The sequence below is a fragment of the Heptranchias perlo genome, chromosome 8 (genome assembly GCF_035084215.1).
Source record: "Heptranchias perlo isolate sHepPer1 chromosome 8, sHepPer1.hap1, whole genome shotgun sequence".
In the NCBI taxonomy this organism is placed as follows: Eukaryota; Metazoa; Chordata; class Chondrichthyes; order Hexanchiformes; family Hexanchidae; genus Heptranchias; species Heptranchias perlo.
The window spans coordinates 8,744,911-8,770,332 of NC_090332.1; the positions used below are offsets into that span (position 1 = coordinate 8,744,911).

The following is a 25,422-nucleotide window of genomic DNA, read 5'->3' on the forward strand; positions in this document are numbered from 1 at the left end:
CAATGATCAGTTCCACCCGCAACCCCTCAGATAATGAAGCAGTCCGTGTCTGCATGCAGCAAGACCTGGACAACATTCAGGCTTGGGCTGATAAGTGGCAAGTAACATTCGCGCCAGACAAGTGCCAGGCAATGACCATCTCCAACAAGAGAGAATCTAACCACCTCCCCATGACATTCAATGGCTTACCATCGCCGAATCCCCCACCACCATCAACATTCTGGGGATCACCATTGACCAGAAACTTAACTGGACCAGCCACATAAATACTGTGGCTACAAGAGCAGGTCAGAGGCTGGGTATTCTGCGGCAAGTGACTCACCTCCTGACTCCCCAAAGCCTTTCCACCATCTACAAAGAACAAGTCAGGAGTGTGATGGAATACTCTTCACTTGCCCACTTGCAGCTCCAACAACACTCAAGAAGCTCGACACCATCCAGGACAAAGCAGCCCGCTTGATTGGCACCCTATCCACCACCCTAAACATTCACTCCCTCCACCACCGGTGCACAGTGGCTGCAGTGTGTACCATCCACAGGATGCACTGCACCAACTCGCCAAGGCTTCTTCGACAGCACCTCTACCACCTAGAAGGACAAGGGAAGCAGGCACATGGGAACAATACAACCTGCATGTTCCCCTCCAAGTCACACACCATCCCGACTTGGAAATATATCGCCGTTCCTTCATCGTCGCTGGGTCAAAATCCTGGAACTCCCTACCTAACAGCAGTGTGGGAGAACCTTCACCACACAGACTGCAGCGGTTCAAGAAGGCGGCTCACCACCACCTTCTCAAGGGCAATTAGGGATGGGCAATAAGTGCCGGCCTTGCCAGCGACGCCGACATCCATGAATGAATAAAAAAAGGATAGCATCATCAATTGGCTTTCCTTAGTGTAAATGAATAGCCTGAGAATAGTTGTGGGGTAATCTATGGCCCAGGCCATCTCAACCAGGCTGATTGAGGCAACGTGGCAGCAAATATCTCCAGCATGGAAATATAAAGGGTAAAGAGGAAGGAAAAGAACAGTAACTAGATAAACCGATGTTTATTTCTCTTCAGTAGGTAGAGAAAATCATAGAAAGGTTACAGAACAGAAAGAGGCCATTCGGCCCATTGAGTCCGAGCCGGCTCTATGCACGAGCAATCCAGCTAGTCCCACTCCCCCGCCTTATCCCCGTAGCCCTGCACATTTTTTCATTTCAAGCACATTTCCAGTTTCATTTTGAGGGCCATGGTTGAATCTGCCTCCACCACTCCCTCGGGCAGTGCATTCCAGATCCCAACCACCCACTGCGTAAAAAGGTTTTTCCATCACCCTTTCAGGCAGCACATTCCAGATCATAACTACTCGCTGTGTAAAGAAGTTTTTCCTCACGTCACCTTTGGTTCTTTTGCCAATCACCGTAAATCCATGCCCTCTGGTTCTTGACCTTTCCGCCAGTCTGTCTAGACCCTTCATGATTTTGAATACCTCTATCAAATCTCCTCTCAACCTTCTCTGTTCCAGGTTCTCCAGTCTATCCATGTAATTTAAGTCCCTCATCCCTGGAATCATTCTATTAAATCTCCTCTGCACCCTCTCTCAGGCCTTACTAAAGTGCAATGCCCAGAACTGGACACAACATTCCAGTTGTGGTCGAACCAGTGTTTCATAAAGGTTCATCAAGACTTCCTTGCTTTTGTACTCTATGGGCCCGATATTAGGAGGGAGGCGGGTTGGGCAGTGGGGGGGTCGCGATCGTAAGTAAATTGAAGCCACTTACCTTGACTTCCCGGTTTTGCGCTGGAAAGCTGCACAGCGGGCGGACTGCGCACCTGCATCATAGGCTGTCAGCTGGAGGAGCCCTATTTAAAAGGGGCAGTCCTCCACTGATGCTGCAGAAAATAGGCAAAATTACAGCATGGAGCAGCCCAGGGGGGGGAAGGCTGCTCCCAGGTTTAATGATGCCTCACTCCAGGTCTTACTGGATGGGGTGAGGAGGAGGGGGGAGGACAGAGATCTTCTCCCCAGCGGACGGAGGAAGTGGCCAGCCTCTGCCACCAAGAAGGCCTGGCTCGAGGTGGCAGAGGAGATCACCAGCACCACCGACATATCACGCATCTGCATACAGTGCGGGAGGCGCTTCAATGACCTAAGTAGTACACTTACTCATTCCCCTACACTCCATCTGCCAAATCACCGCCCCGACCCCTCATCTCCTTCTGCACTGCCAACACTACGTTATCATATCACTCCTCACATCCACTCAAAGCTCATCCTCATCTTGCCTGCATTTACTCACTCGCCTGTACTCATCCCACCACTACCACTCAACCCAATCCTCATACAATCTCATGGCTCTATCTCATACTCACCCTCTCATGCATCTCTTTCACGGTCAGCCTCACCCAACCAGCCACTACCTGTGCTGCAGCCACAGGGCATGCATCACATATGTGTAGTAGGAAGCATAAGGCAAACGTGTCGTGGGCATGATGGGGATGCACAAGAGTGTTTGAGGGTTTGTCATGGTTTTTACTTATGTTTGATTTCTGATCAACTCACATTACATATTATATTGTCACCACTACTGCCACGTCTTGGCCATTCTTGACTGGCCTGTGCAATAATGCCCTTTCATGAGGTTCTCCATGAACACCCTTGATGCCACCCACTTGGGTCAACCTACAGTGGGTGTATATGTAGTTGCACGACTACTTTGTGCAGGTGCCTGTTGCGCAGCACTGTGTTGTGTAGCTCCACGTGGCAGAGGTGGACGGCATGCCAGGCAAGGCTGGTGAAGTTGGTCGTCATCCAATGGATTGATGAATGTAGCAATGGAACCCCCCCCCACCCCCCCAACCCCGGCTGTGAGCGTGAAGGGGTCCACGAGGTAAGTAAATGTGTTTGGACAGCAGAGTTTAGGGTATGATTTAATAATTTGGAGTGTGGAGACAACGGTGTGGCAGACAAAACTTTGTCTGAGGTGACAGAGTGCCCTGCTGCAAATGAATGAGGGTTTACACCGCACCTGTTAAATGGATCTTTGCAGCTGCCACTGGCTGCTGGTTGCAACATATCTGTTCAAACAGGGAGTGTTTCCCCCAGCCTGGGAAACACGCTCTGGGTAGTCCAAAATCTGAATCCTCCTAAAATCTCCAACTAATGAGGTCTGTAAACGACCTCAAGTACCCAGATAATGATCTTAAGTGGGATCCCGCCGGCTTTGATTGCCAGTGGGAGTCCTGCATGCGGGGGCTGCGCGCGCACCGATTCACGTCATTGGGGAACCCGGAAGTGGGCGGGTTGGAGCCGGGCTCCGGACCCTCTCTGGGAATCCCCAATTTTAGGAGCCCCCCTGCCACGAACGCACCCGCTCGGCCATCGAAAAATTGACCCCTGTGCTTCTATTTATAAAGCCCAGGACCTTGTATGCTTTTTTAACCGCTTTCTCAACCTGCCCTGCCACCTCCAACGATATGTGCACAAATGTTACACTACAGCCAGAAACAAACAGAAAACTATATTTAAAGCAAAGTAAATTTACTGCTGCATCACATCTAACCTTTGGATGAAATGACCATTAGTTAAAAAAAGATTAGGGCTCAGTACAGATGCGCAATGAAAACCAAATTATAATGTAATGAAGATATTATTGCAAGCTATCGGCAGAAAAATAGATCTAAATCTATGACTGAGTAAATGAATAATTCACCAGCAGTCGTTAGAAGAGAATTAGGTCATACCCAAAGCTAATTTGTGGAGAAATTGATAAACATTCAAATATCCTCAGTAATAGCAGATGGTTATAATCTATTTAAGAAATCTAAAACATAAAACAATAAATACTATGAAACCAAGACCATATCTCAGATTACATTATCAAGCTTTTGTGAAGGTTATTTAAATCTAATTCCATAATTTCAACATACAATTTTAATCAGCTGGAAAAAGACGACAGCTTTTTCTAGAGATCAAATACGCGCTGAGAGAATAAGCTCTCATAATTTAGCTACTGAACAGTTTAATGCACAAATTCTAAAATAGCAGCAGGAGACCTTCAATGACTGACATGCAATAAGAGGATGTAGCCTTCATCTCTTCTAATTATAATATGGAGAGACTATATAATCCTTGGAGCTTTCCTATCTACCTAACACACATGAAAACACTTTTTCTGGAAAGTTCTCTTTTTCCCCCAAATATTTTTCTTATGAATTCTCCCCTCTGATTTCCCGAGGCTACAAAATACTTACAGTAAAGGATATTGGGTTCAACCTGCTGCACCAATGCTGTTTTGAGTAGCTCACAAGGGTGGCTTGGGATCACTTTCCCTTCCTATGGGAAAACATCTGGACTTAAATGGGTACCTTCTTACAGCTGGGGCTGCCAAATCATGGCAGTAATGCTTGCTAAAAGCATGTAAATCAATTTTTACAATGCCAATTATACATCTACATCTTAAGACACAGACTCAGAATTGAGTCAGCCCTCTCGAGATTTAGGTAATTCCTCTCAAAAGCCAAGCTATCACAGCACTGACTGGCAGTCAATTCCAATCAGGTCTACAGCCAATATACAGTCACTAAAATAACTGCTGACTCTTCCATCCATGTCTTCAGTATGATCCTGAAAATGAGGAGAAACAGCAGGGAAGTGTTAAAAACAATTCCCTTTTCACATATCTAAAACAGAAGCTTGGCCTCTGCAGAAAAATTTCTAGCCAATCTTTGGATAACCCCCACATATTAAAGATGAACTGGTTGATTCTAAATCGAGAATCTCACTTTGAACACTTGTTCAAGGCATCTACTGCAATATTCTGCACTCCTCAAAGCACTGATCAAAAAAATAAATATGGTGAGCTTCTGACAACACTGATGCCATACATAGTTGACAAATGTAAGGACTTGCACAACACCAGGTTATAGTCCAACAGTTTTATTTTAAATCACAAGCTTTCAGAGCTTACCTCCTTCGTCACTCACCTGATGAAGGAGGTAAGCTCCGAAAGCTTGTGATTTAAAATAAAACTGTTGGACTATAACCTGATGTTGTGCAAGTCCTTACATTTGTCCACCCCAGTCCATCACCGGCATCTCCACATCATACATAGTTGACACAGGGGTCAGGAGTTTCTTTTTATAAACCTCTCAACAGTGGTGATGTCTCACCAAAGATTAACCACAGTCTCATTTCTTGAACACCACAGCTAGTCACACTGCTCAAATTTGAGCCTGTTTATACCATGACGTGTGTGGATGTGCCTACTCACCCCTGGGTCAGTGCTCCCTGAAAATGGGTGGCCCATATACAAGAGAAGCATTGGTCACCAGAGCAAAAGATGGTGGCAAAGCCTGCAATCTCAATCTAATCAGTATATTTGTGTTAAGATCACTACCTTCCTGATTCATTGTAAACAATTTTACAACACCAAGTTGTAGTCCAACGATTTTATTTTTAATCCCACAAGCTTTCGGGGGCTTTCCCCTTCCTCAGGCGGTGTGGAAGTGACAAGTGAAAGGCCCTGAAAGCTTGTGGGATTAAAAATAAAATCGTTGGACTATAACTTGGTGTTGTAAAATTGTTTACAATTGTTAACCCCAGTCCATCACCGGCATCTCCACATCATTCCTGATTCATTGCACTGGTCATCATGTCTACATACGGGTGGATGTGAACATTGTGATCAAACGCACTTTGTGAACACCATGGGTGCTAACATACCTTGCATCTCTTCTTCATTACCCAACTTCTTCCCATGGTTTGAACATTTTACAATTCAAGTGCTGTGCTGGTTTGAATTGGTGGGCAGTTTGTCACTGCGTAGTCAGAAGATATTATCCACCATAAAGTCACAGCATAATGTTTAGCCTTTATGTTATAGTGCAATGCATCAAAAATGTCAAACACTGTACACTAGGAGGCCTTCCAACTCACTTATTTTGAGGAGGAAACGTTCACATTTGAACAGTCCATCCTCATTAAATGTCACCAGCACTTGTAAAATACAAAAGTACACATCTTATTTGAATCAAACTGATTACAAGAAGTGCACGTGTCAATTTTCAGTGCCTGTGTAGCCAACAGTACGAATCACATCTTGCCCTCATAAACTATGTGCAGAAGCATTTCTGCTCTCTCATCCTCCAGTACTTCATCAATCATCCAACCAAAGTTCGGCTGAAATCGAAAGTGAGGACACATCAGAAACCCATCAATTGCAAAAGTAGTGATGTGAGACACAGAGCTGGTTCACCGATCAGCAACCGAGGAAGATTGTGTAGAGTTGGAAGAGTATGGTTGGCAAAGATGGGCTTTGAGTGTGATAGCCACAACACATATGTTTTAATAAAGATGAAAAGGAAGCAATACACGAGAAGCAGAAATGACTCAGATTTTCTATGTAATCATCAAGAACCACAAAGTTTCTTTGATCTAAAGTGACCAAATAACCACGGCTGATTTCTTGCGCTTCATGCCTTCAGTGCTTGGCTGTGTCTGCACCCGCAAAACTTTCCTTAGGGTTGGAAGCCCTCTATTGATATTGGCCAGTAATGTCTAAGAAAAAGGGATTACAGTTAATTGTTCCATACTCTAATATCTTGTCTTGTACCAGACGGAATCAGCCACTGATACAGAACATGGAAATTCTTTTTATGTTCAAAATTATATGAGGGGTTTTGATCGAGTTAATAAGGAGAAACTGTTTTCACTGGCAGGAGAGTCGATAAACAGAGAACAAAGATTTAAGCTAATTGGCAAAAGAACCAGAGGAGATGAGGAGATTTTTTTTTAAATGCAGCGAATTATGATGATCTGGAATGCATTGCCTGAAAAGGTGGTGGAAGCAGAATGAATAGTAACTTTTAAAAGGGAATTGGATAAATACTTGAAAAGGAAAAATTTGCAGAGCTGCAGGGAAAGTGCGGGGGAGTGGGACTAATTGGATAGCTCTTTCAAAGAGTCGGCACAGACACGATGGGCCGAATGGCCTCCTTCTGTGTTGTATGATTCTAAGTCTATAGCCCAGAAATTGCTTTAAAAAAGTGAGTTCAAGTCACTATTGTTAGTGGAGAAATCGAGGAACAAATTCCGGCGTTCGCACATGCGCAGTCAAACGCCGAAATCTGGAACTTGCTCCTTCCGGTTCACCGACGACATGACAGCCTTGAATTAAAAGGACATCGACGGCTGGAATCAGTGGAAACAATGGACCAGGGCCAACTTGTTCGTCTGCCCAGCTGGAAAGTAACTAATATCACCACAAAACTGGTACGCTCAAAAACACCAGGTCTAAACTAAGTTTTAACAGCGCGTAAGTCTTAATGACTGCCAAACAACTAAAAATTAACTTTTAAAAATGTGGGGTCTCATTATTCCTTATTTTAATAGCTTTTGGTCATTATAAAAAAAATTTTTGAAAATGTATTTTTTTTTACTTTTCCCTTCGGTCTCTTATTTAATTTGATTATTTCTTACCCTCTTTTTTTTTCCCCCGCTGTCTACAACTGGATTTCTTGGATTTTACATTCCAGCTTGTAGAAACTGTTCACAGCTTGTCAAAAATGCTGCAATCTGATTGGTCGAGGGGAGAGATCGATCCTCTCGTTTCTCCCATTGGTCCTAGCTTTGCTGGAGCTAACACTGGGCTCTTCTTAGCTTCCTATTAGAGGAATGCACCCAGTAAAGATCACGGTAAGTTAGTGGGTTAGTATAAATCCACGGAGCGGCGAGCACTGTTGGTTCGTCATTCCATGCAATTTCTGAGCCTATAAAACTGATTCACAAGGGTGGGACTCACTAAACAGCAGATGCTAAGACATATCTTACCTCCTTCACTTTTATTCCAATGTCACATTCCTCAGTTATATTCAGAAGCTTGTGGTGAAAGGCAATGTGTATGAAAGCATTTAAAATAGGCCAAAAATGCATCTGGTTGCTGTTCAGATCCACAACTACTTTCCAAGCTAGATCAAGAGATTTCACACATAGAGACTCTTCTGACCTGTAAAGCTAAATAAATTAAAAACAAGTTCTAATGCACAATGAAACTTACTTTTGCATCATTTCAAATAAAAAGAAAAACATTACAATTGCACTATAGTTTGTGAATATTCCTATTGCAGATTTTGATAGAATGAACATTTACAGACCTCCATGAAGATTAAAAGCACTTCAATTGTAGTTACCAATATGTAATGTTAGATCACAATGTTAGCTTAAAAACTGTATATTAGATTTACAAGAAAAAAAAGTAAAAATATTTACTGCAGGAGTAAATCAGAAATGTTTTAGTTCCACCGTGTCAAACATTTGTCATATTTAATCTTGCTCACCTTAGGAACGAGAATCTTCATGCACTGCATAATGGGAAGTACTTGGTCCGATGGAACAATATTAAGTGCTTCTATACAGGCGTGGAGAGCGAGTGCTGGATTTTCTACAGCAGGTAATAAAAGCTCGCAGCTCTTGTTGGCTGTACTTTCAGGTGATGGCATGAGCTGCTCAAATTTTCTCAAAGTAAAATAGATGCAGACCCACTGATCGTGGACGTACTGAGTAGATACCTTTCCCCAGCCCTGAGCCGAAGATCCATCCTCTAAAAGTCTAAACAGAAAACATTTTTTTTTTTTAAAAAGCCAGGAGCAGTAAAGCACTATCACAACATTTTACAATAGTGTAAATTATGAAAGTACAGTGAAATGCAAAGCCATTAAGTGTGATGTCAACATGCAATTCATAATAGTATGAAGCAAAAAATATTCTACTCCTTCCACCTTTAAGTTTCTGCCATGCCTCACACAATCCCCCAACAAAAATGACAATTAGATGAACTGCTCCCATGCCACTGGAGTTTCCAACTATGGAGCAGAAGAACATAGAAAAGTCAACCAGCCTTGGATCCAACACCCCTAATGTTTGACTATACTACTTAAAATAGAATTATTGAAATTGCAACACAGGAGACTTGGCCCATCACATCTGTGCCGATGCTAGCTTTTCAACTGGAACTACCTATTATAATCCTATTTCCCTGCCCTTTCCTGATGTATTTTTATATTCTTCCTTTTCAAAAGCTAATTCAATTCCTTTTTAAATGGTGTCACAGTCTTTGCCACTTGTGATAAAGCATTCTATGTCCTGATAACCTTGCGTGTGAAAAACAATTCTCGTAATTTCACCCTTTGTTCTTCTAGTGACAATCCTGAGTTTATACCCCCTTGTTACTGATTTGCCAACCTGTGGAAACAATTTTTCACCATTTACTCTCTCAGAATCTTTCATAATTTTGAAAACCTCTATTAGATCTCCAATAGCTTTCTTTGTTCCAGTTTTTTAAAAAATTGCAACTGGAAAAGGGGCAGGGAATCTGTCAACCAGGGGAAAAAATGCTTAAAAAGGATACAAGGTAGGAGCTTGGAATGAGAGAAAAGCAAAATTTCCTGACAAAAGAAATTGTGAAAAAAAAATGTCTGCATAATTAGAATTTTACTATATTTTCTCCTGTGCATTTTTTCCTTGTATAGCAACGTGCCGCAGAACCTTGGTTAGATCACACTTTGGAGTATTGTTCACAGTTCTGGTCTCCATACTATAGAAAGGATATAGAGGCATTGGAGAGGGTGCAAAACAGATTCACAAGCATGATACCAGAACTGAGAGGATATCTTATCAGGAAAGGCTGAATGGGCTGGGACTCTTTGCTCTAGAAAAGAGAAAGCTGAGGGGTGACCTGATTGAGGTCTTTAAGATAATGATAGGGTAGATATAGAGAAAATGTTTTCACTTGTGGGGGGGAGTCCAAAACTAGAGGCCATAAATATAAAAGAATCACTAATAAATCCAATAGGGAGTTCAGGAGAAACTTCTTTACCCAGAGAGTGGCAAGCACATGGAATGCACTACCACACGGAGTAGTTGAGGCAAATTGCGTTGATGCATTTAATGGGAAGCTAGATAAGCACATGAGGGAGAAAGAAATAGAAGGGTATCCTGATAGGGTTAGATGAAGTAAGGAGGCTCGAGTGGAGCATAAACGCCGGCATAGACCAGTTGAACCAAGTGGCCCGTTTCTGGGCTGTAGTTTCGATGTAACTCAATGTAAATTGGACACCATAGACAACTAAAATGATAGTCCATCCAGAAAAAAGGACACTTATGGTAGAAGGACTTCAGATGATTGCCTTAGGCTATCAAACTCATACAAGAGGTTTGAAGCATAGGTGCTTGCCACAACATTTCAAAAAATAAACCACTAAATGTTTGCTAATGGGACTATTCTGAAGACCTGTGCTGCAAATATGCAAGGATAGAATTCTTGCACAGGGCAAAATTTGTTGTTTCCTTATTCGCAAAGTCTCTTCTGGAGAAAGGTTAAAATTGGAATGTTAAAATGGGTGACAGGGAGTAGGAAGTTTTCCCCATAATGAGGAAGATTTGCAGTTTTCATGGAAAAATGGACAAAAGGGCAGATTAAAAACCCCAAATCATTGCTAAAAATCCTGGAACCTTGTGACATAAAAATAGAATAAGATTTATTCAGTCACTATAAACCAGTGCACCTAAGGAGCAGTGGTGGATTCTATATATTGTACAGCCTCAGACACCACTTGTACTTGTAAAATCAGAAGTGTTTTCATGGTTACAATAGTAAATGCCTCCAAAGTATTATTTACCTGGATAACAACACATTACATCTGACTAAACATCACAACCTTACGAGCCCTTTGAACCACTGCACTAAATTTGGTTGAACTGCGCCAATTCTTCCTCAACTTATCGCATTTGCTGACAGCTTTATGTTATTAAAAATCCAGTTTTCTGATTGATGAAGCTTTAAAAAAAAACAATGAATTTGCAGCAGATGGGATAATACTTTTGAAATGCATTTGAAAGCTACAAGCTTCAATGACAAGAGCAGTCATTGTGTGATTACATTAATTGCAAGCATATTCTTTTGTTTATTAATAGATTGCATTTTTGTTATTTAAACACAGCAATCCATTCTGGAGAGTGTTATCTGGTGGGTTGACAACTTGGCATATTTATTTCTGGTAAGGCAAAATAAAGTGCTGTTGGCACTAACCCAGAGTTCACATGCAATTTGGTTGATTATTATGGACAGAATAATATTGTTCTAGGAATATTTGATTATAAAAGGAGAACACAGTTGATTTCATATTCATGCGTGGTTTTAGTAAAACCTCAGATTCTGATTAGCTGGCCAGTCATCAGTTCGACTAAAAACATCTGGTTTTCTGAACTAGTCAACACAAGATTACTCTTTTACCTTCCTTTGGTTTCTGTGGCATTCCCCACTCAAGAAAACAGGTAGGTAGCTTGCTCCCATTCCACTATTTACGTTGCCCATTTTTGAGCTGGCTGCTACAACGGGTATGAGCAGATTGCGGGGCGTCCCACCCACCTATTTTCTCCCTCTTCATATGGGGAAAGCGACTGCCCTTTACTTGGCATCTCCGCAATATCATGGCCTGCGTTGGACCTGCCAAGGTTTGAACAATACACTCCAAATTCCTGAACATCAACAAAAATAGCGAGGCAGAAAAACAAATAAGTGCCAAGACTGATTACTTTCAATATTACATGGGCAGTTCTCTCAACTCCAATCTAGTTAAGGTTTTGTTTTCTTCCCAGAACCAGTACAGCTGTTACCTCAGTTTTTCTACTCAGACATCTCCCAATCAGAGCCAAAAAGGACATTAATCCGAGCTGGACCCCAGGGAGGTATTAACTTACATGTCCTATAGCTGGTGTCAGCTGAGCTGCTTACAGGTAAATTTGGAGACCTGAAATTCACGTTAACGTGGAGCTGGGAAAATTAAATTGCAAGTAAATCCCACTAGAAGCGATTTCGGCTTTTTTTTTGGAAGTTGGTGGAATAGTAATTCTTCGATGGAGGAGTAAGTTACACTGAAAGTACTCTAATCCATGCATCAGCCCCCCGCCCCGCCAACCTCTTCGTGAATTTTGGGCTACATCTTCACTATTTACTGGAAACTTTTAATAGTCACACTAGATTTTCCTGCACAATAATTTCATGTTTTAAATATAAATTGCTCCCATTACTTACCCATTGTCTTGTTTACTGCAGAAAGGTTTCTCAAGTATCTGGTTGAAGGGAGCAATTAAAACAGATCTGACCAGTGTCTTGACAGCATCAAGGGAGTCAAGCTGCAGCTCTGGGTACTGGGCAGTAATCTCGCAAACCCAAGCTAAAGAAGCCCTAGCAACCACCATTTGGATCTGTCGTCCTAGCTTCAGGACCTGTGACACAGAACAAGTACGAAGTGTTGCGCCTTCAGCTTAACTGTACAGCTTCTATAGCTCTTCAGATTTCACGATTTTTCATGTTGGATAATAGTAACAAATTCAAACACAATGCACGTTAAATTTACATAATTTTAGCAAACTTCATTTTAGCAAATGCACAAAAGAATTATTAATATAGCTTAAGAACAATTTGCATTTTGATAGCATCTTTAACATAAAAAAATACCAAAGCGGGAGCTCAAAATGATACTTTGGCTTAAAACTCTTAACCATCATGTAAACAAATAGAGTGGTTATGCTGCTGGACAAGCAACTCAAAGGTCATGAGTTCAAAACCGAAGATGCGAAATAGAACTCAATGGCCTAAATTTTTACTAGGAGCCGGGGGGAGGGGAGATTTCCTGACGGGAAACCCGAAAGTATGGGTTTCCCAGATGTCCTTATGATTTTGACGCAAGGGGTCGTAGATCGTTGGGGGAGGGGGTAGCATCATAGATCGTGAGGGGAGGGGCATCGTAGATCGCTGTAGGTAGGCTTGTTCGGCCTGGGGGAAGCACTCCTGCTCCTCTGGGCCCACAAGCTATGCTATAAAGGCACCTGCAGTTTCGGACCTTCCCGCTTCCTCTCACGTGGCGTGAATCCCAACCCCCAGGGGTTAAAAACAAAAAAAGCTGTAAAAATGGAGGCCCGCAGCCTCCTGGAAAGCTTTGTGACCAACCCGCCTCCTAAGAGCAGGTTGGCTGCCCGCCCCTCGTGCCGCCTCAGTTAAAACCAGAAACGGGCAGGTTGGAGCAGGTTTTAGATTTAAAACATTTTTTTTTTTTACTGCCCCCCCCTCCCAATCCACCTGTTTCTCAGAGTTAAAATTTAGGACAATAAATCTAGTAATTTGCAGGCTAGCACTAGAAAAATTGACTATGAAAGCTGTCAAATTGTCATTAAAACTCAACTGCTTCACTTCCGGAAAGGCAACCTGCCACCAAGGCTCCATCTGGCCTACATGTGACACTAGTCCACACTACATGGTTGGCTCTTAATACTCTGAAGTGGACCAGCAAGCCACTCAGTTGTACAAACAATCGCTATTCAACACACCTTCTCAGGGCAATTAGAGATGGGCAGTAAATGTGGCCTTGTCAGTATCACCCACATCCCACAAACAAATTTTTAAAAAGGAACATTTGGGCTATTTTCATGTAAGAAATGCAGACTTAGGGAACAGATTGTCAAAACATGCTGTGAGCATGGATTCCCTGCAGTCCTTCAAAAAGGCACTAGACAAGTTCCTGAAAGAGGAGGACATTTCAAGTTATGAAAGATAGGTTATGGGGTAGCTGCAAATAGAAAGAGATACATGAGGTACCGTAGTCTCCTGGTGCTTGCTTGATTGCATCAGGGGGTCAGGGAGCAATTTCCTGGAGTTTTTTTTCTCCCTAAACTGAGGTTCTTGGAAGCAGTTTTAGCAATGATAGCAATCTGTTCTCACGATAGCACCTTCCGCACCAGTGCTTCCGATGGGTCTTCCTTTTTCCTCAACCGAGGATTCCCCTCCACTGTAGTTGACAGGGCCCTCGACCGTGTCCGTCCTATTTCCTGCACTCCTGCCCTCACCCCTTCCCTTCCCTCCCAGAACTATGATAGGGTCCCCCTTGTCCTCACCTTCCACCCCACCAGCCTCCACATTCAACGTATCATCCTCCGCCATTTCCGCCACCTCCAGCACGATCCCACCACCAAACACATCTCCCCCCCCCCCCCCTTTCAGCATTCCAAAGGGATCGCTTCCTCCATGACACCCTAGTCCACTCTTCCATCACCCCCAACACCCGCTCTCCTCCCCACGGCACCTTCCCCTGCGAGCACAGGAGACGCAACACCTGCCCATTCAGCTCCTCCCTTTCCACCGTCCAGGGCCCCAAACACTCCTTCCAGGTGAAACAGCAGTTTACTTGTACTTCTTTCAGTTTAGTATACTTATCCGCTGCACACAATGTGGTCTCTTCTACATTGGGGAGACCAACCGCAGACTGGGTGATTGCTTTGCTGAAAGCCTCCGCTCTGTCCCCAAGCGTGACCATGACCTGCCGGTCGCTTGCCATTTTAATTCTCCTTCCCACTCCAACTCTGTCCTCGGCCTCTTACACTATTCCCACGAAGCTCAGCGTAAGCTTGAGGAACAGCACCTCAATCACGCACTTTACAACCTTCCGGACTCCACGTTGATTTCAATAACTTCAGATCATAACCACTGCTCCCATTTTTTTCGGTCAGCTAGTGCTGGTAATGGTTCTACTGCTGCCATTTACAGCTACTCCTGATCAATCCTTTCTTTCTTAACCTGTCCCATTACCACCTTCATCAGGTGCCTTGCACCATCATCCCTTTTGTCATTTAATCACTTATGCCGTCCACCCTATCACAGACTTTCCCTTTTGTTCTTTCCTCCCCACCCCTCCCTCCCCCGCTTTCCCTGGCTCTGTACTTGCTCAAAAACTTTAACTCTTTTAGCATCTTCCAGTTCTGACGATAGGTCTTTGACCTGAAAAGTTAACTCTGTTTCTTTCTCTACAGATGCTGCTTGACTTGCTAAGCTTCTCCAGCATTTTCTGTTTTTATTAGCAATGGTGGAGATGTGGGAGTTCCACTTAAGGTCAGAGAGCTAATGAAGCCTAAAAAGTTGATAGGAGGACGACTAGGGTAAATCCAAAACGTAAGAGGTAGTGGCTGCTGGCTAGACTTGAGAGAAACATGAAGAAATTGTCTTTGAAAACTCAAAGGAAAAAACCCCCACAAAATTCTCATTGTCCAACTGGAGGGCAGCTCTAAAAACAGATTTACAGAAGTTGGAGCAAAGACAAAGTAAGCTTGGATACTTCAAGAAACTAGGTGATAGAAGCAGAATTTTTATGTGCAATAAGTAAACATTTTTAAGAGACAAGAAAATAGGCTTGATTGAACCAAGATGTATTATGGGCCTCACAGAAGGGAAGGGTGAAGGCATGATATCTTCCATGCCAGCTGGAACAACATCAGTTACTTCACTGACATAGGTAGAAAGGTCAGAGAAATAAAAGCAGCAGTTAAATAAGGCAAAGGCACATATGAAATAGGAGCAGGAGCAGACCATACCGCCATTCAATAAGATCATAGCTGATCTTGCTCAACTTCCCTTGCCCACCCTATCCCCATATTCTTTGATTCCCTTAGTGCCAAAAATCTATTGATCTCAATCTTAATCTTGAATATACTCAATGACTCAGCATCCACAGCCCTATGCAGTAGAGAATTCCAAAGATTCACAACCTTCTGAATGAAGAAATGTTTCTTCATCTCGGTCCTAAATGGCCAACCCCTTATCTAGAGACTATGACCCCTAGGTCTAGACTCGCCAGCCAGGAGAAACAGCCTCTCAGCATCTACTCTGTCAAGCCTTCTAAGAATTTTATACATTTCAATGAGATCACCTCTCATTCTTATAAACTCCAGAGAATGTAGGCCCATTCTACTCAATCTCTCCTCATACGACTACCCTCTCATCCCAGGAATCAATCTAGTGAACCTTCGTTGCACCCCCTCTAAGGCAAGTATATCCTTCCTTAGGAAAGGAGAACAAAACTGTACACAGTACTCCAGGTGTAATCTCACCAGAGCCCTATATAATTGCAGCAAGACCTCCTTACTCTTATACTCCAACCCCCTTGCAATAAAGGCTAACATACCTCTTGTCCTTCTAATTGCTTGCTGTAGCGGCATGTTAATTTTCTGTGAGTCATGTACAAGGATACCCCAATCCCTCTGACTACCAACATTTCTTAGTCTCACCTTTTAAAAATATTCAGCTTTTCTATTCTTCCTAAAAAAAGTGGATAATTTCACATTTCCCCACATTATACGCCTGCCACCTTCTACCCCATTCACTTACCCTGTCTATATCCCTTTGCAGCCTCTTTGCATCCTCCTCACAGCTTACTTTCCCACCTACCTTTGTATCATCAGCAAACTTGGATACAATGGTCCCCTCATCTAAGTCATTGATATATATTGTAAACAGCTGAGGTCCAAGCACTGATCCTTGTGGCACCCCACTAGTTATAAGCTGCCAACCTGAAAATGGCCCGTTTATTCCTACTCTCTGTTTTCTGTCCATTAACCAATCCTCAATCCATGCTAATATATTACCCACAATCCCATGAGCCCTAATCTTGTGTAACCAGCTCTTGTGTGGCACCTTACCGAATGCCTTTTGAAAATCCAAATATACTATATCCACTGGTTCCCCCTTATCTACCCTGCTAGTTACATCCTCAAAATACTCTAATAAATTTGTCAAACACGATTTCCCTTTCATAAAACCACGTTGACTCTGCCTAACAATATTGGATGTTCTAAGCGCCCTGTTACTACGTCCTTAATAATAGATTCTAGCATTTTTCCGACTACTGATGTCAGGTTAATTGGCCTATAGCTCACTGTTTTCTCTCTCCCTCCTTTCTTGAATAGTAGGGTTACATTTGCTACCTTCCAATCCACAGGGGACCATTCTAGAATCTAGGGAATTCTGGAAGATCAAAACAAATGCATCCACTATCTCTTTAGCCACCTCTTTTAAAACTCTAGGATGTAGGCCATCAGGTCCAAGGGATTTGTCGGCTTTTAGTCCCATTAATTTCTCCAGTACTTTTTCTTTACTAATATTAATTACTTTAAGTTCCTCACTCTCATTAGACCCTTGGTTCCCCACTATTTCTGGTATGTTTTTTGTGTCTTCTACAGTGAAGACAGATACAAAATATTTGTTTAATGTCTCTGCCATTTCCTTATTTCCCATTATAATTTCTCCTGTCTCTGCCTCTAAGGGACCCACATTTACTTTTGCTAATCACTTCCTTTTTATATACTGGTAGAAGTTCTTACAATCTGTTTTTATATTTCTTGCTGGTTTATTCTCATTCAATTTTCTCCCCATCAATTTCTTGGTCATCCTTTGCTGATTAAAATGTACCAAAGAATTGTTAAGTCAGCCAATTGAGGTGCTCTCTAAGGGTCAAACAAGATGGGACTCAGGGATGTGATTTGACCTGGACAACTCTGAATCCAATGCCAATTTCTACTTGAAAATACCTCTTAAAAAAAGTGAGAAAACGGCAAGAACAAAGAATACTCAGCTTCCGATGCCACCCAAGAAAAGCAGAGATCTGCTCCCAAATCCTGAGTTGCTCCCCTCTCCTCCCCCCGTCCTGTGTCTCCTCATCCAAAACCAGTTCCAAGACTAGACCACGAGACACTTACCTGCATGTCTTGGAAAGCCTGCTAGACTCCCCAGTCAGTCCGTCCACCAGAAAGGTAAGGAGGATGAGTGATCACTTTGACAGCTGATCTCCCGGCTTCCAACATTCAATCTCATTGCTCAAAATAATGGATGCCATCTTGACAGAGGCACTAATCCTGTCTGCAGGTTTGCCCATCGCAGCCTCACCCCAAGCTCCCATTTTATTTCAGGAGTTCCCCAATTAAAGAAGTGAGCAACTGTGCAGAAATGAGCACGGATCACCCTGAGCTTGGTAATGTAAATGCTCAGGCAGAGCATAAGAACACAAGAAATAGAAGCAGGAGTAGGCCATACGGCTCATCGAGCCGGCTCCGCCATTCAATCACATCATGGCTGATCTTCAACCCCAACTCCACTTTCCTGCCCGATCCCATATCTCTTGATTCCCCTAGAGTCCAAAAATCTATCTCTCAGCCTTGAATATACTCAACAACTCAGCATCCACAGCCCTCTGGGGTAGAGAATTCCAAAGATTCCCAACCCTCTGAGTGAAGAAATGCCTCCTCATCTCAGTCTGAAATGGACGACCCCTTATCCTGTGACTATGCCCTCTAGTTCTAGATTCTCCAGCCAGGGGAAACAACCTCTCAGCATCTGCCCTGGCAAGCCCCCTCAGAATCTTATGTGTTTCAATGAGATCGCCTCTCATTCTTCTAAACTCCAGAGAGTACAGGCCCATTCTACTCAATCTCTTCTCATAGGACAACCCTCTCATCCCAGGAATCAATCCAGTGAACCTTTGTTGCACCGCCTCTAAGGCAAGTATATCCTTCCTTAGATAAGGAGACCAAAACTGTGCACAGTACTCCAGGTGAGGTCTCACCAAAGCCCTGTACAATTGTAGTAAGACTTCCTTACTCTTGTACTCCAACCCCCTTGCAATAAAGGCCAACATGCCATTTGCCTTCCTAATTGCCTGCTGTAACTACATGCTAGCTTTTTGTGTTTCTTGTACCAGGACACCTAAATCTCTCTGAACAGCAACTTTTAATAGTTTCTCATCATTTAAAAAATATTCTGTTTTTCTATTCTTCCTACCAAAGTGAATAACCTCACATTTCCCCACATTATACTCTATCTGCCACCTTCTTGCCCACTCACTTAACCTGTCGATATCCCTTTGCAGACTCTGTGTCCTCCTCACAACTTACTTTCCCACCTAGCTTTGTATCATCAGCAAACCTTGATAAACTACACTCAGTCCCTTCATCCAAGTCATTAATATAGATTGCAAATAGCAAAAAGCACTGATCCTTGCGGTACCCCACTGGTTACAGCCGCCAACCTGAAAATGACGCGTTTATACTTACTCTCTGTTTTCTGTCCGTTAACCAATCCTCTATCCATGCTAATATGTTACCCCCAATCCCATGAGCCCTTATCTTGCATAACAACTTTTTATGTGGCACCTTATCGAATGCCTTTTGAAAATCCAAATATTCTACATCCACTAGTTCCCCTTCATCTACCCTGCTAGTTACATCCTCAAAAAACTCTAATAAATTTGTCGAAAACGATTTCCCTTTCATAATATGATTAGGCAGAGTCAACATGGTTTTATGATTTTCTAAGTGCCCTGTTACCACTTCCTTAATAATGGATTCCAGTATTTTCCCAACGACTGATGATAGGCTAACTGGCCTTAATTCCCTGTTTTCTCTCTTCCCTCCTTTCTTGAGTAGCAGGGTTACATTTGCTATTTTCCAGTCCACTGGGACCGTTCCAGAATCTAGAGAATTTTGGAAGATCGTAACCAATGCATCCACTATCTCTGCAGCCACCTCTTGTAGACCCCTCGGAAGTAAGCCATCAGGTCCAGGAGATTTATCGGCTTTTAGCCCTATTAGTTTCTCAAATACTTTTTCTCTACTGATAATAATTACTTTAAGTTCCTCACTCTCATTAGCCCCTTGATTCCCCATTATTTCTGGTATGCTTTTTGTGACTTCTACTGTGAAGAGAGATACAAAATAATTCTTGAACACATCTGCCATTTCCTGATTCCCCATTATAATTTCTCCTATCTCAGCCTCTAGGGGACCAACATTTACTTTTGCTACTCTCTTCCTTTTTACATAATTGAAGAAGCTCTTATATTTCTTGCTATTTTACTTTCATATTCTATTTCCTCCCTTTTGAATCAATTTTTTGGTCATCCTTTGCTGGTTTCTAGAACTCTCCCAATCCTCAGGCTTACTACTCTTCTTGGCAACATTATAGGCATCTTCTTTTAATCCAATACTATCCTTAACTTCTCTAGTTAGCCATAGGTGGATCACTTTTCCTGTGGAGTTTTTATTTCTCAATGGAATGTATATTTGTTGAGAATATTAAAATATTTCTTAAAATGTTTGCCATTGCTTTTCAACCATCATACTCTTTAATTTAACTTCCCAATCTACCTTAGCCAACTCGCCCCTCATACCTATATAATTGGCTTTATTTAAGTTTAAGACTCTAGTTTCGAACTTAAGTATATCATGCCCAAACTCAATGTGAAATTCTATCATATTATGATCGCTCTTCCCCAGAGGATCCTTTACTGTGAGATTACTAATTGACCCTGTCTCATCACATAATACAAGATCTAAAATAGCCTGTTCCCTGGTTGGTTCCATGACATATTGCTCTAGGAATCAATCTCGAATGCATTCCATGAACTTGTCCTCCAAACTACCTTTGCCAATTTGATTTGCCCAGTCTATATGAAGATTTAAGTCCCCCATGATTACTGCAATACCTTTGATACAAGCTCCCATTATTTCATGATTAATACTATGTGCAATGGTATAGCTACTATTAGGGGGCCTATAAACTACTCCTACCAGTGTTTTCTGCCCCTTGTTATTTCTTATTTCCACCTATACTGATTCTACTTCCTGATCTTCCGAGCCAAGATCCTTTCTCACCACTGTCCTTATGTCATCCTTTATTATTAGAGCTACACCCCCTCCTTTTCCATTCTGCCTGTCTTTTCTAAACATCATGTACCCTGGAATATTTAGTTCCCAATCTTGGTCACTTTGCAACCATATCTTTGTAATGGCTATCAGATCAAACCCATTCATATCTATTTGTGCAACTAATTCATCTATCTTTTTATGAATGCTCTGTGCATTCAGATAGAGTCTTTAATTTTGACATTTTTTTCTGCTTTGACCTTACTTGCTGATGCTCTATTATTGATAAACTCTCAGTCCCTTCCTGCCACACTCTGCTTATCTTTATACAAACCACTACACTGCTCCGTTGCCTTGACTTTTCCCATAAGATTTCTAAATTTCCCCTCACTTGCCCCCTGCCCCCTCCCCCCCTCTTTTTAGTTTAAAGCCCTATCTACAGCCCTAGTTATTCAATTCGCCAGGACATTGGACAAAGATGTGTACGTGAACCCCCAGGTTTCTCTGATCCTGCACCCCTTTAAAATTGTACCTTTTAGTTTATATTGCCTCTCCTCATTCTTCTTCCCGAAATGCATCACTTCACAGATTGCTTAGTCTCCTATTCTAACTCATTCTTTCCCAGGACCCCAAAACTGTGGAGCCCTTTATCCCCCTCAATTTTTCTTTTCTCCAATTCAGTTTTCTAAAATCCAAACTCAATATCACCTAATCACTACTTCCTGATTTACACTGTCATCTCTTTTACCCTCTTCAACTTTGGAGGTGTCCCGCACTATGGGACTTGACCATTAATCATGATTTCATCTTAAAATAGTTATCCATAAAATGTTAAGATTGCAAAAGTTGCCTCTTGTCCAGTTGCTACTATTGTCAATAGCCAGTTTGAAATAGTTACGATTATGAAGTGCAGCACAGACTTCTTAAGAGTAAAGTAGCAGTTGGCTTGATTGTACAATGGTGTGTTATAGCAGAAATCTGTGCTTTTGTGCATCTGCCAATTACATGTTGAAATTAATAAACAGCTTTTAAGATTTATAAGTGAAATATTTGGAGAGGGTGTAATTTGGCTGCTTCACATGTTCAAAGGCTTTCATCAAATAATACCAGTTTTATTATAGTATTCGGTCAGGTGAACTTGTGATCATTCAAGGTGCTCTCCAGAAACGTCAATGAATTTTTCACAAGGGCAAAAAATAGGGCGGCAGACGAAGAAACTAATTACGCGGAAAAAAAAATTAACATGGAAAGTTTAACCAAGCCAATTATGCATACCAAAATAAAAACGCTTGGGAATAAAAGTCAGAGAATGTTTGAAGTTAATGTTATCAGTCTCCAAACACATGGCATCTGCTGGCTTTATGTTTTTTTTTAAATGCTTTAATTTTATTTTGAAATCTTTTTTGAAACTGGAACTCTAATGTGCCTTCTGAGGTTTGTCATTTTTTTGAGAAATTAAACAAAAATTAAAGCTGTCCTTTCAATTACTCAAACTGTAAGTAAATGTATATGTACAAGCCCATATGGCTGACCAATACCATTTTTGTTAATTAGTTTAAAACGCTGATGCTTTTGCAGAGGTATATTGAAATAGCTTTTATATTTCAGGTATATAAACATCTTTTATATGAGAAATTGTTTAACTGGGGGGTGGGTCGCTAATCAGAGGACACAGATTTAAGAGAATTTGCAAAAGAACCAGAGGGGAAATGAGGAGAAATTGTTTTACGCAGCGAGTTGTTATGATCTGGAATGCACTGCCTGAAAGGGTGGTGGAAGCAGATTCAATAGTAACTTTCAAAAGGAAATTGAATTATATACTTGAAAAGGAAAATTTGTAGGGCTATGCGGCAAAAGTAGGGGAGTGGGACTAATTGGCTAGCTCTTCCAAAGAGCTGGTAAAAGACACGATGGGCTGAATGGCATCCTTCTGTGCTGTAAGATTTTATGATTCTGAGAAGGCTTGATTTGCTGTTTAAGACAAATTGGTGAGGAAGTTCAAATGGGTACTGACCATAGTACTGTGAATAAAATAGAAAGAGACAAGGATGAAGGGGAAAAGAGATGGGGAGGGCTTGGGTGAAAATGGTCTGGTATACATCAGAAAGGAAGGAAAAACTACCTTATCATCATTGGCAGCCTGCAGATGCTGAATTGAAGCCTGCGTCAGGGAAGAGATGTAGCTCCAGATGGAGGAGCCTCTTGTCCAGCCCACTGTTGAAAGTGTCTTCACTATCTCACTCATCACAGCAAGGTAGAGGCTACATCTGTCCAGGTCCAAAACCTCAAATGAAGGAGAAACAGAGTGGATTTAGAACAATGGAGGAAAAAATGTGCCACCCACTGTTTAGCACAAAACAAAAATCACGCCTAAGCTTTCTCTAATATCTTCTACTTTAAATTTAAAAAAAATTCAGATAGGGCACACTTTAATGGATTTCCTTGTTCACCATTCATAACAAAATTAACAGCAGCTCATTATACACGTTTACAATTTCACTGCATATCGCTAACAGAAGAAATCATCCCGCAGCGTGTCATAACTACTTCCCCTCCCCAAGCACCAACATAAAGACAACACACGAAGAAACATGCAAGAAACTGGAAAGCGTCATTTAAAACAAAACACCTAGCTTATGAATAAAAATTGGCATCTACCAAACTTTTTGAAAACTTACTATTTTTCTCTGTGGTTCAAAGTGGGACTAGTATCAGTTTTTTTTTGCAACAAGTCAAAAAAATTTTTAAAAAGAGGGTATCTGCTTTTCCAAAATATGCTGCCAGTGTCAAGTGTGGCAACAGATTACAAAGATGTAGGATAGATTGTCAGTTTTAAATAGCTCTTTTAGTTCAGATATTTTTGTTTCAGCTTTAAAATACACACACTTCCAGTCACAAAATATTTGCGAACATGATAAAAAGTATTTTGAGACACTGCAAAAAAAAAGATTTAAAAAGCACAGAAACTCAACATCAGTTCCTCAAGGATTCCAAATGTAGACTGTTACACATATCATTCTACTACAGAACTGTATTTAGCACAAATAAACCCAGTGGAAATTATTTGGTTTTGTTTTCACAGGGGAAATTAACTTACACCCAGTTTATACCAAGTCCTGGTGCCTTGGTAATTAAATCCACAATGTCTGATTACATAAAGATTTCATTTACATTACTGATTCTCAACAAGGCACTTCCCCTAGGCATAATTATTTTATCGTTTTCAATTTAGCATTTTTTTAAAAAACATTTAACATTTAGGACACAATAGATTTGGGGTAGATTTTTATCTTCACCATCTGAGCAGTAATCTAGCAGAGCATATCAAATGCCCTTTATAGAACCTGCCTACTTTTCATTCCATTGAAAGTCTAACCCAATGAATCGATCTTTAGTTCATTGGAACAGGAGTAGGCCATTTAGCCGCTCAAGCCTGCTCTGCCGTTCAATTAGATCATAGCTGATCTGTACCTCAACTCCACTTACCCACCTTTTGTTCCATATCCCTTGACACCCTTACCTATCTCAATCTTGAAAATTTCAATTGACCCAGCACCCACAGGCTTTTGGGGGAAGAGACTTCCAGATGTCCACTACCCTTTGTGTGAAAAAGTGCTTCCTGATTTTATTCCTAAATGGCTTAGCTCTAATTTTAAATTTATGCCACCTTGTTCTTGAATCTCCGACCAGAGGATATAGTTTCTCTGTATCTACCCTGTCAAATCCGTGTATGAACATCTTGATTAATCACCCCTCAACCGTCTAAACTCAAGGGAATTCAAACCAAGTTAATGTAGCCTGTCCTCGTAATTTAATCCTTAAAGCCCTGGTATCATTCTGGTGAATTTGCACTGTGCACCTTCCAAGGCCAATATATCCTTCCTGAGGTTAGGTGCCCAAAACTGAACATAGTACTCCAGATGGGGTCTGACCGAGGCTTTGTTCATATTGGACTTAGCACCTATGAATTAGTCCCAGTATTTATTGGCTTTACGATGTGCCAGGTGCGAAAGAAAGGCATATACTTCCGGCCTGTTTTTTCTAAGCTGGAGCTGGAAATTGACAAGCATCTTTCAGTCTGCAAACTTCTCTCACCCAACAATAAATAAACACTGACTAACCTCAGACTGTGTTTATATATAGCAATATGACTTTGTAGCCTTAAAGCAAAAGAGATCAAACACAGAGCCATCTCAGCAGCAGAAAATTACATTGTGAATTACATGGCATAATCCTGCTGTCATTATAAAACAGTATATTGTGTCTCTTACTGGGAGCAACATCACAGAAGACACACGAGTATCAATGAATGTCCAATACAATGCCGTATATTCAAACCACCAATTTGCTATATTATATAATTCAAATACTAGATACCAGTTGTAGCTATAGTAGAAATGCTAATTACACAGCAGTATAAACAGGACCACATTCAGTACTGAGCAGAAATAATGAAGCTGAATTTGTCATACTTACAGTTTGTAATTCACTTGTCAACCTCCTGAGTGTGTACTCCAAGACTTGCTCCACTGAAGACATGACACATTCTTGTAGTACATTCAGTACCCTATCTATAGACAAGGATAACAGATGATTTACACGAATTAATCCACAAGTTCTGTTCTGTTGTAATTCTCTATTGGCCTAGTAGCAACAAAATGAATAATTTCTTCTTTTTAAAAAAAATCAGATTGATAATTGGAAATATGTTCACTAAATTGCAAAGCATGCCATATCCTGAAAAGCAAGTAATCAGTGTCAACCTCATTTTGCAGAATGCTAGACAGCAACCAATTAATGTCAGATCCAGAAAGGCACTTCCAGAGGCAGACCTTCAAGTCATTAACCCAGGTCTACTGAATACACTTTGCAGCTTCTAAAACAGAGACTTTCTTATTGCATTGCAAAAAGT

General features: G+C 41.5%; 1 protein-coding gene across 2 annotated transcripts in view; it reads right to left on the reverse strand.

Annotated features, from left to right (window-relative positions):
- tarbp1 (TAR (HIV-1) RNA binding protein 1) overlaps positions 1–25,422 on the reverse strand; it is a 160,156-nt gene that overhangs the window by 88,537 nt on the left and 46,197 nt on the right. For both annotated transcript variants that reach the window (XM_067988609.1, XM_067988610.1), the window contains exons 13-17: positions 24,987–25,081; positions 22,633–22,794; positions 12,082–12,275; positions 8,327–8,597; positions 7,821–8,003 (exon numbers count right to left, since the gene is read on the reverse strand). In XM_067988609.1, coding sequence (XP_067844710.1) covers positions 7,821–8,003; positions 8,327–8,597; positions 12,082–12,275; positions 22,633–22,794; positions 24,987–25,081 — 905 coding nt within the window. The remainder of the gene's footprint in view (positions 1–7,820; positions 8,004–8,326; positions 8,598–12,081; positions 12,276–22,632; positions 22,795–24,986; positions 25,082–25,422) is intronic.